Genomic DNA, 12,304 nt, shown 5'->3' with positions numbered 1-12,304 from the left:
ACATTTTTTCCTCTATTTTTCAGACTGAATGATTTCTGTATAACTACTTTCAAGTTAATTTATTTTCTTCTATAATCTCTAATCTGCTATTAAAGCCATCCAAGTGATTTTTATGTCAGATACGGTATTCCTTAGGTCTAGAATTTCCTTTTTCTTTTTCCAAAAGTAATTTTTATTTATCCACTGAGTTTTCCTTTTAGTTTACTTATTACAACATTCATACTCTGAGTTATAATATGAATAGCTGCTTTAAAATCCTTATCCCAATTTTAACATTGGGCCCATTCAAGTCAGTCTCCACTGGTTGCTTTTCTTTGCGTATGGATCAAACATTTTTGTTTCGTTTATGTCTAGTAATTTTGAATTTTATTTAAGACATTGTGATTGATACTTTGCAAAAACTCTAGATTTAGGTATATTACTTTAAAAAATATTACTGTATTGTATTCGTTGGCAATTAATTTAACCAAACTCAAACTTCAAACTGCCTTCCTGGCAGTTTAGAATTTTCATTCCTAAACTGAATGAAAATCTCAGTTTAGTTCAGTTCATTTAGTCTTAAGGGGGCTATTTGGTCTTCCTCCAGACACACACGGTTCAGAGGACAGTTAGAAAATTGAGCAAAGTTCATGCACAGAAAATGGCATTCTTACCTCATGTGCCTTCAGTTTTTTGTTGTTTTTTCTTTTTCTTTTTCTTTTTTTTTTTTTTTGATCCAGAGTTTATAAGTACTATCAGTGGGAGGATTAATTTGATATAAGCTACTTCACTATCACTGGAAGTAGTACTGTCTTTTACTTAAGGGGAGGGGGGATAATGTTAATTGAATAATCAGACAGGCAAATAAGTATATAACTGTGGGTTTTGTGCTATTGAGAAATACACAGTGCTATGAGATGTAATAACAAGGGAATTTTACTCCAGTGATATCAGGAAGTTTTTCTTGGGGACATGGTGGGAAAAGGTAAAGAATTACTGAGACAGAGAATAGAAGAAGATTCCACTTATTGTTGAGTGAATGAATGTATAATCTAGCTTTCTCTGCATCTTGGCTTCTTTCTTTGCACATATTCTTATCTTCTCCACCTTCAGTCATCACTCTGGGCTTCTGTGATGATGAAAGCTTCTTGAGTCAAAGGAATTTTGGGTATGGACTGTTAAGTGGTATAGCAGAGTCTGTGGGCTTTTGGTTAATATAATCAACTGAATCATAAGGCAATCATTCCTTCCACTTTAAGTATTTAGAACTGCAGTATAACAGTACACACACACACACACACACACACACACACGGTCAAAACCACGAATGCTCAAGATATACTCGAAAGGAAATTATGGCAGATTGTATTTCTCAAAATGGCCATAAGGGTATTTGCCATCTTGTATGTTCTTTCACAATGTAACCTTGCCACTCCCCCATCAAAAGGTAGAGCCTCATACCCTTTCCTTGAATGTGGACTGGCCTTATGACTCTTCTCTTTAAACTAGTAGAATATGGTGGAAGTGATAACCTTGTTGACTTTTTAGGCTTGGTCAGAAAGGCCATGGAGTTGAAGGAGTGGAGGATGGGATGTACCATCCCCAAATAGGCCAGATCACTATATTGATTATTTCAAGTTAAAAACATAACAGAAATTGTAGGGTGAGCTGACCTGTCTCTTCCTGCATGCAGCAAGTGATAAAGGCTCCTCTCAGAGGGGTAATCTCTGCACACCAGGGCAAGAAAATAGCTCTTATCACCAAAGACTTAGAACTGGAGGCTGCAGTGGACCTGAATAAACATACTTAATGAGGTAACCCTTATCTTCTGCTAGTTTTATACCCCCTATATGTCTCCTAATGACTCTCCTAGAAAATTTACAGCCCCTGCCCAGATTTCCTTTGTCCTGTCACTTCTCAAATTTATCATTCTTTGTCTAAAAAGTATAAAATCATCTTGCTTTGGCCACTTCTTTGGATTTTACTCTCTTATAAAGATCTCTATGTACATATAAAACTAAAAAAATTTGTATACTTTTCTCTTGTTAATCATCTTGATGTCAATTAGTTTTCTAGATCCAGATGAAGAGCCCACTATGAACTAAAAGGGGGGTTGGAAGGGATCTCTGCCTCCCATACAACTTGCATCTGGTTCTTTGGGATGCTTGCTCTGAGGGCTTCCAGGTGCCATAGAAGATGTCTGACCATTCTGAAGCCTTAATGTTAAATAGGACTTGTATAGCCACTCTGGTCACCTACTCTGGTACATCTACTCCTCCAACTGAGTACCACTGAGTGACATAGTCAAATTCATAAGATCAGAAGAAGGCTGGCTGCGATGGCTCATGCTTGTAATCCCAGCACTTCAGGAAGTAGGGTCAGGAAGACTCAACTTGTGGCCAGGAATTTGAGACCAACCTGGGCAACAAGAGCAACTCTAACCCTAACCATGTTGCTATAAAAAGTAAAAAATTAGCCAGGTGGAGGAAGCCTGAGATAAGAAGATCACTTGAGCTCAGAAGTTTGGGGCTGCAGTGAGCTGTGAGCTATTATTATGCCACTGCTCCAGCCGGGGTAACAGAGTGAAACCCCATCTCTTTAAAAAAAAGGTGCAGAAGGATATTCCATCTGATCGTCACCCGAATTCCTGACCTACAGAATATAATAAAATGATTGGTGTTGGAAGCCACAGAGTTAAGTTGCTGCATAGCAACAGGAACGAAATTGAACCCAGAAAAAAAACAAGAAATTGAATCTAGAATTAAAGAATGTCATGAGGAAAGAAGCTGGTGAATATATTTGTAAGTACAAATAAATATTTATGTTTTATAAAGAAGTTGGATAGGTGTTAAAAGAGTGTAATACTAAGATATTAGCACCAATAATCTGGACAATTGCTGATACAACTTTCTAAGGTCCTTATGTTATTTGGCAGGGTACTAGAGATCGACTAAGTAAGCATGTTAAAGAGAAGACACAGATTGTATAAATTATGAGATGGTAGAGGGGAACACAGCAATGTAGAAAATTTCAAAAAGCAGAAAAATAGGCCAAGTGCAATGACTCATTCCTGTAATTTTAGCACTCTGTGAGACTGAGGTAGCAGAAGTGCTTGAGGTCAAGAGTTTAGGACCAGCCTGAGCCAGAGGGAGACCCTGTCTCCAATGAAAGAGAAAATATTAGCCGGGTATGGTGGCTTGCTCCTGTGACCCCAGCTAATCAGGAGACCAAGGCAGGAGGATTGCTTGAGCCCAGGAGTTTGAGGTTACAGTGAGCTATGATGATGCCACTGTACTCTGCCCACAGTGCCAGAGTGAGACTCTGTGAGAACAAAACAAAATAAAACCAACCAACAAACAATACCAGAAAAGTAAAAGCAAAGAAACAAAGAAAATCAAGGTAGACAGAAAACACAAAGTTGGTTGAGATCAGTGCTATTACAACTGTAATTGTGATAAATATAAAAAGATTAATTCCAGTTATTAAAATTTATAATTATATTTTTAAAGATACTGTTAAAAAGACAGCCAAGGCAAAACACCCCAGAGCAGGTATAAATAAAAATAAAGGGGCAGAGAAGGTGTGTCAGGAAAAAACAAACCAAAAGAAGGTAGACATGACAATATCAGGTGAAATGGAATTTCTAATTATTTTACAGAGAAAACTTAGCCATGGGCACCAGGAGATGTGTACAAGGACGTTCATTTCAGGGTTATTCATAACAATAAAACTTTTTAAAGAAATTAAATATCATCAGGGAAATAATATGGATAAATTATGGGGGCACTAAACAGCAGTTAAACTAAATAAACCAGATCTGTGTGCATCAACATGGCTGTATTTCACAGCCACTGCTAAAAGAAATAAGTTGGAAACATGCCAATGTGATATTTCTAAACACAAAATGATACATTTAGACTTGTAAGTTTCTGTTGATTCTGAAATTATTTAATTTGAATCTTAGCAATAAGCTGTGTTCCAATAACTATTTGCATTCGAGTGTCTGAGGAATTGTGCCCAGCAACAGCGTATTTCAGCAAATAAACTGGCTGTCAGGAAGAGCAACTGATGTATCCTAGAATGAACACACCTGGAGTGGCAGAAAGCCGACATCCTCTGATCAAGTGGTCTGTGGAGTTAAATATTTAGTGACTTCGCAGTGTGCTTAATGCTATAGAATAAGCATATATATAAAAGACTTCTCCTTTTCCCCCAAGATGCTTCTAAGATAAACGATGTGATATAAGGAGGCACCAGTATAACCTGAGAAGAGAAAACGAGACGTCTGGAGGAAGATGTTTGTTAAGCAGTAACTTTCTACTAGACCACCGAATGTAGGCAGGCCAGAATACCTCTTCTGTACGTGGACACTGAAGTCACAAATACCTTTAGATGTCAATTCTACAGATATTTATTGAGGACCTACTGTGTACAGAGTACTCTGCTTATATGGTTATGAGCACAAAAGTGAATCAAAAGTCCCAGGGAGTTTATAGAGCAATGGAGGATTGAGGTGAATGTAAAAGGCAGGGGTGGGGGGGTGAGTTAAGGGCCACAAGAATGATAACGCACTGCTTTGTGGCTTGAAAGGAGAACCAAACTGTTTTCATTGGAAGGACTGGGAATGGTGCTACAAAGACTATATCACGTATTTATAAATGTGTGATTGAGAGTGGCAGCGCAGTTTCTTCTCTGTGCCATAGGTCTGTTTAGTATTTGACCCTCCCCCTACTGCTAGAAAAATATTACTGTTTTTTTTTATTATTATTTGTTTGTTTTTTGAGATAGACTCTAACTTTGTCATCTTGGGTAGAGTGCTGTGGTGTCATAGCTCATAGCAACTTCAAACTCTCTGGCTCAAGCAATTCTCTTCCCTCAGCCTCCCAAGTAGCTGGGACTACAGGTGCCCGCCAGAGCACCTGGCTAATTTTTAGAGACAGAATCTTGCTCTTGCTCAGGCTTGTCTGAACTCCTGAGCTCAAGCAATCCACCCACCTCAGCCTCCCAGAGTGCTAGGATTGCAGGGCGTGAGCCACCATGCCTGGCCTCAAAGGCACAGTTTTTAAATAATCCATCTTCCCACTTGTATTTTAGAATAGAACCCTTGTCATAAAATTCCTCTGTGTGTGATGAAGTATTCCTGTCATGGCCTAACCTTGGTAGGTGTCTTCTGCTAACTCAAGCTTGGGTTTTTCCTTCTGTTGTCATTCTTTTTTTTTTTTTTTTTTTTTGAGACAGAGTCTCACTTTGTCACCCTCAGTAGAGTGCTATGGTATCACAGCTCACAGCAACCTCAAATTCTCGGGCTCAAGCAATTCTCTTGCCTCAGACTCCTAAGTAACTTAGACTACAGGCACTCGCCACAACACCGCTGTGTTTTAGAGACGGGGTCTCGCTCTTGCTCAGGCTGGTCTCTAACTCCTGAGCTCAAGCAATCCACCTGCCTCGGCCTCCCACAGTGCTAGGATTATAGGTGTGAGCCGCCCCACCCAGCCTAAGAAACATATTACTATACATTAATCCCTTTGAAGCCTTTAATGTGCTGCTGAGAATTATTTAAACATTTAAAATATACAACACATAGCACACTTAATTTAGAGGCAGCAATGGCTAGCCACTGGAAAACTAACCTTTGGTTTTGATAAAGGGAGTACTTTTATATGTTATGGCTTATGACAGAAAATGGAAAAATGCTTCAGTGAGACAGGCTGGCAGTTTAAATTGGAGCACAATAAGAGCCAAAAGTGCTGAACTCAATGGACCCCTTAGAAATATGGTTCTCATTTGCTGAGAGAGGCCTTGCAAGGTGGCCGCATACACGTGTTTGTAACCACAGTCAGTTCAATATTTTCCCTAAATGTGGGATTATGACTCTGATTGACGTCAATGTCATGTACTTGTAGAGAAAAGAGATTTAGGGCATCCATGAATCCAAGACAAGTAGAAAATAGGCAAATAAGTAGCAAGTTGTAATAGACTTATATATTATACGTAATTTAGGTTGGAAACGATGCAAAGGTGACAGTGCTCTTCTGAATCTTCTGGAGCTGGCTTAAAATTCTCCTTTCCCCCACAAACCTATTACAATAAGGGTTGATTACTAGGCCATACATCTGGAGGACAATGAAGAAGGCAGAATGAGATAGGAAGGAAGGCTTAGAGGTGACGTTTGATGTATGACTTAGAGTATACAAAGGAGATGGCCAGGAGACCTGGAGGATGAGAGTTTCAAGGAAGAACATCAAATGAAAAACATTCTGTTCCTCATGAACAAAGGGAGAAACAATGACCTTGGGCAAATTGCTTTATTTCTCTGGGCCTCATCACGTTCATTAGTAAAATTAGAGGGTTGGATTGAGTGAGCCTAAAGGAATTTTTCAACTCCAAATTTCAATTAAATAAAGACTAGTTCAAATAGGCAGCAGCGCCTAATGTAGTTTTTGTTTTTAAAGATGGCAACCCTAGGGGTGTTTGGAATATTTAGAATAGATGGAATCATTGAGAGGGAGAAAATGTTAGCATGAGAAAAATCTCAAATGAAACCAGGTTGAAGTAAGTGGAAGGGGATGTGTGGGGGGAATGCTTCTTTCTCATTTCTGATGTTTCCTTCTGTGTGGGGTAATTCAATTAGTGTAACACTCTGGGTTTCTGTGCCTTTCTTCTACTTTACGGGGGAGGGGTAACCTAGTTTGCTAAATTTGGACAGAAGAAACTGGGTGTGCTCTGGTCATCTCTTGTTTGCTTTTGGGAAGCAATCCTGACCACAGAGAACTATTCTCCTCTATTCCTTCAGGCTTTAAGAATTAGCTGAGGGAGGCCATCTCCTTTTGAGAAGCTGTGACCTGACCTAGTATTTCCTATGGGTAAGTCTAAATTGGGGATTCATTTTCTAGGTAACTTTGGCTCACACATTAAGTTGTGTTTTCCAGTTTAGTCTTCAGTGATACTGGTGAGATTTGGGTCTTCTGCTATGTCTTCATCTTATTTCTCATTGCATTCACAATTTGGATGAGAGAGAAGTATATAATTGTTTGGCTTTTTTAAGATCCCAGAAGCTGGGATTCAGGAGGACTGAGTAAGCTTTGTTAAGAAGGCATATCTTTCCCTGTGAATCAGGAGAAGATAATAGTTACAAAGAACTAGAGCTACTCTGATTTATGATTGAGTTTCATAAATTCAGAATCATCTCAGTAAAGTAGGGAGCCAAATAGTCAGCTGCAAAGGAATCAGCAGCCTTGGAATCGGTAAGTTGAAAGAAGAAAAGTTAGAATTACTTCTGTGGCGAGTACACCAAAGAATCCACTACAGAGAATGGAAGCATTGCCAGTCAGGGGAACAAACATTTCAGCATTTAAATACACACCATGTAGCACTCTTATGTTAGCGGCAGCAGTGGTTAGCCATGGAAAACTAACCATTGCTTCTGGTGGCCATGGTTTTGACAACAGACTTGAATGGCTAGGGCTCTAAGGCAGCCTTGTTCTCTGCCTCCAGGGACAAAAGTGGTGAAAACTTCTCTGTAGAATGAATTTTATTCTTAAATTATACACATTCTCAGAAGTAATGAATCTATTAGGGTTGGACAATGAATGGTTACGTCTATCTTGTCATTAATGCTAAACTACTTTTCTTCAAATGTGATATTTTAGACAGCCGCTGACTTGACCCTTTTCTCAGTTGATCAAGTTGTGTTTGTGTGTTCAGGATTTCTTTATTAAAGAAGCTTTTAAAAATGCTCAGTTAACAACATACCTCATGTTAGCCATCTCAAACACCTGCAGAATGAAGTTTTAACATCATCGTTTCTCATTATATAGATAAAAGGCAATGTCTTTATTCACAGGGCAGAAAAGAAAATACCATGGCTTATCCCTGTGCCTATTGACTTTTCTAGGACCAAGGGAAATAGGAGCTTTTTCATAAAGTGATTGCAAACTATTCTTTGCATCCTTGATTTCTTTCTACTTTTATTGTACTTTAAATGTACCACATACGCTTTGGTGGAGGAGAGAACAAAGATCAGGAAAGGAACTGGTACATGGAGTAAAGATTGGCAGGTGGATATAAGAGGTGGGAACCACAGGAGCACTCCATGTGCATATGGCTTAGTCTAAAAAGCAGGGAGACCCTGGAGTCAGGTCATCTTCAGGGAGCAGTTTCTTGAGGTGGCCTTTTGGCTAGAGGACAAGGATGTGAAGGAAGTGTCATTTCCAACTGAAAAATAGAAGGAAGTGTCATCTCTATGACTGAAAAATGGAAGGAAAATGTCATCTCCATGACTGAAAAAAAAAAATCTCAAAACCAGGTTGTACAAGGCTCAGAGACCAAATTGTTTAAGGTAAGGTGAGAATGTGATGAGGAAATGGCCTGGGGAGAGGTAGAAAGTGAAAAGTCAATAGATTGATTGCCCGAATGAGATTCTGAAAGGAAAGGAAGTAAAATGGTCTAGTAGAGGGGCAGAAAAAGTTGAAGGAAAGTGAGAAGTTAAACAGAAGGAAAAGGGAGGGCTTAATTTACTTGAAAAAAATTGAGCAAGTAATGCTGTTTTATAGTTGATAAAAGAATGCCTTCTAATATTTAGAAATATAAAATTAATTTAAATATATCTCCTCTGCCAGAGTTTTTCTCTTTTCTCCTGCCACTTCTTTTTTAGTTTTGGTAAAAGAATAAAAAAAGAATAGCATATGCTAAAAGAAATTATGTATACAACAGGGACTGAAATAATTTCACATCATTTTTCTTTTAGCTGGATTGCTATTATACAATAAGAATACATTTTGATTCAGAACTTTTATGAAGAACTTGTGCATTTTATTGTAACATCTGTTTCTGCATTTTAATTTCTCTCCTTCCTTTTATAGGTATTTGCATGCTTTTTTTTTTTTCAAATGAGAAGACCTTTTGTTTGCCACAAGTAGGCTATTATCCAGAATGTTAATGGGTTTTCAACTATTAAGATGTAATGATATACCTTGAGTATTTAACTATAAATTTGAAAAATCTCCATGAACAATCTCAAAGGAATACTTAGAATGCACTCCTGGTAAATTGGCTCATTTTCCCGTAATTTACTGGAAGTGCTGATATGAGAGCAGGCCTAATGTGAAAAGTACATTAATCCCTGGAGTTACATTGTATGTATTAAATTATTACTCTCAAAGAATAAAATGTATGAGGCCATTTAGCCTTCATTCACACTAGTTACTTAGAATCACAGTAGAGAAACAATCACTTATCTTTTGATGCCCCAAATTAGAAATGATACATTTAATATCTTTTAAAACAAGAGGCACCGTGATGATCAGTTTGCAGAGCAATTGTTCTTTTCCAAAAAAGAGGACTGTCCTCGTTAGGAGGATGATTCTTCTGAGTTTGAGGAGGACCATTCATTCCATTGGTGATTGAAAAATTTTTAGAAACTCATAATGCAGCTTTCTTTCATTTTAGTCAAAAAGATCAGTCTGCCTACTAGCAGTAAGCATCTACCCACTGGGATATTATTTAAGGACGTAGACAACTTGCAGGAGTAGCAGTTGTAGGAGCACTTAGGGTGTTATTTAGAATTTTGCCTAATTGTGGTTTTCTTTTTTGCCAGGGGACTGAAAGTCCTGGAACCATAATTTGTGACATCAGTTTTTTGTTTTTTTGGTAAGCAGCCATTTATTATTCTGGAGGACTGAGGCAGATAGGAAACCCCCATTTGAGAGCTCTCTAACAACAAACTATGCCATGGACGTTAAGCTGGACCCATCCAGAGACGACCTGCCTCTCATGGCCAACACCAGCCACACACTAGTGAAGCACTATGTACTAGATTTAGATGTAGATTTTGAAAGTCAAGTCATTGAGGGGACCATAGTGCTTTTCTTTGAGGATGGAAACCAATTCAAGAAACGAAACAGCTCGACCGAGGAAACCTGCCAATCAGAGTCAAATGAAGCCTGCAAATTTAGGACGCCTGAATCCTGCCATATTCCTGTGACAAACGCAAGGACCTTCTCATCTAAAATGGAATATAATGATTTTGCAATCTGCAGTAAAGGTGAAAAAGATCCTTCTGATAAAGATGGTAACCATGACAACCTGGAACAGGCTTCTGGGATTTCTACTTCCAAGTACTTCTGTGACACGGGCAATCATGGGAGCGAGGATTTTTTGCTGGTATTGGACTGCTGTGATATATCTGTGTTAAAAGTCGAGGAGGTGGATGTTGCTGTTGTGCCAGGTATTGAAAAATTTACAAGGTCTCCCAAGCTCACAGTTGTTTCTGGGGAGCTCAGGAATCAGATTGTACATGAACTTGTGACTCTGCCTGCAGATCATTGGAGGGAGCAGTTAGACTATTTTGCTCGTTGCAGCCAGGCTCCTGGCTGTGGGGGACTCTTGTTTGACACTGACACTTGGAGCTTACAGATCAGGAAGACCGGGGCTCAGACAGCTACTGACTTTCCTCATGCCATCAGGATATGGTACAAAACCAAACCTCAGGGGCGATCAGTTACCTGGACCTCAGACCAGTGTGGCAGGTAGGTTATCTGGGCGCTCTGCAGTCCCATGCCTGTTAATCTTATACACTGCAGGAATGCTCTCAGACAGGGGACCAACTCTGTGGAGAAGCTCCTGTTTATTCTATTTCCTCAGTAGCCTCAAATCCTTAGGTCCGCAGTGAAGCAGGTAAATTCCCAGGTATGCTGAACCTTTAATAGGGAATTACTCCCCTTAAATCAGAATGAAAAGATGATTTCATAAATGCCTTTTTTTTTGAGTTGGATGATTGAAAGTCACACTTAACGATGAAATCCTGGGCCTAGCTCTGCATTGAGATCTCTGCTAGCGACTTCCAGTGCTGTAGATGCGAGTGATGTGTCTCTGAATACTTTCTTAGTTTCTTCATAGTTCCCCTGAGAGAGTAGAGTGCTGCAGAGTTGGGTTGGTGAGAAGCCTGGCAAAGTGCTTTCAAATAAAGCCAACTGTGCTTTAAGACTTTCTTACTGTACCTGTCTCTTGGCAGCCCTGCCTCCCTGGACTTTGTCATTTGTTGTATCATATGAACCCCCAAAGCATGGGAAAGTTCTGTTTCTGGGGAGTGTAACAATCAGCCCTGTCGAGACTGCATCCTGGTTTCTTTGACTGTGATTCGTGGCATTTGGTACTGGGAAGACTCCTGGTTTTTAGTTTGAGGAGAAGGAATCATGCGGCATCACTTTTGGGGGTACACTTAGGCAGCCATCTGTCCTTTTCTTACTGCCCTTTCTCTAACAGTTGTTGAGATTTTTAAAGTTTGATAATTTTAAAATCAAACTTTATTGATTTTTTCATTACTTTATCTATTTCTTTCTGTTAACGTGCTGTGAATCAGTATGGTAATTATGGCAGGGCTTGAATAGAGGAGTGTTGATCTCTGTTAGCTGGATTTGAGAGCCTTTTTTCCTTTTTTTGCAGCATTGGACTCTTTTTATTGAAGTAGTAGTGTTTGGGAATTGCTTACATCTCCTCCTCAACATTTCCCCCCCAAAAAACTTTTATTATATATAGGTTATATATTTTATATATATATGGTTTTTTTTCCCCCAAACATCGCTTTGACTTTGAGCTCTAATTATCCTATTCCTTGCCTCTGATCTTACCTCCTGCTCTGCTCTCCCACTCCGCTCAGAATGAGTTCACTTCCCGTCTTACTTCTATGAGAGTGTGAGGCAGCCCTTGGGAAATTACAGGGTTGGTACAAACTTACATCAGTAAAAAGCATAGTGATTTATTTATAGAATAACTTATTAGAGATTCTTTAGAAATTATGAGGGAAAGAAACAGGTGTTCTTATTGTATCTTCACATCTTCTGACATTGTTAGAGAGGGGAATTTTAATAAAATTTAACAATATACTGATGAATATTTAACTAGGAAATTGTAGTTTTTATACTCCCAGATATTTCATTCTTGAACTAGAATAATGGGGGGGGGGGGAAGGAACTATTGACAGTATTTGGAAGAAATAGTAATGACCTCAAACATGATTTTCTCCAAAGTGCTCACTACAAAGAAAGATTAGACTTATGAATTAAATTACATGCAAAAGTATTGAGTAAGAATGAGTTGTGGATAAATGCTCATTTCTATAAAGAAACTAAAGGGTGCTTTAGGCACATTTTGCTCCTTCAAGGAGTGAATTTACTCTTGATAACTTTTCTGATAATTCAGCAAAATGCATGATCACAGCAGAAGTTTAAACTGTATTCTCTGAAGTTTGTGATTATATGTTAACATGTTAACATTACCTAGACACCCTTACAAGGATAAGAAACGTTTTTTTTTTTTTTTTTTTTTT

General features: G+C 38.7%; 1 protein-coding gene across 3 annotated transcripts in view; it reads left to right on the top strand.

The window, feature by feature from the left end:
* Positions 1-12,304, top strand: part of CUNH9orf3 (chromosome unknown C9orf3 homolog) — a 384,867-nt gene that overhangs the window by 23,807 nt on the left and 348,756 nt on the right. The window contains exons 1-3 of one of the 3 annotated variants that reach the window (XM_023508155.1): positions 2,758-2,780; positions 6,773-6,842; positions 9,575-10,505. In XM_023508155.1, coding sequence (XP_023363923.1) covers positions 9,709-10,505 — 797 coding nt within the window. In that variant the 5' untranslated portion in view covers positions 2,758-2,780; positions 6,773-6,842; positions 9,575-9,708. Of the gene's footprint in view, positions 1-2,757; positions 2,781-6,772; positions 6,843-9,574; positions 10,506-12,304 lie in introns of those variants that run through there. The other 2 variants (XM_012814094.2, XM_023508160.1) reach the window with 2 other exon arrangements.

Source organism: Otolemur garnettii, unplaced genomic scaffold (assembly GCF_000181295.1).
Source record: "Otolemur garnettii isolate 467f Iridium unplaced genomic scaffold, OtoGar3 scaffold00006, whole genome shotgun sequence".
In the NCBI taxonomy this organism is placed as follows: Eukaryota; Metazoa; Chordata; class Mammalia; order Primates; family Galagidae; genus Otolemur; species Otolemur garnettii.
Note: the sequence above shows the minus strand (reverse complement) of the source record. Positions and strands in the feature narration are given on the sequence as shown.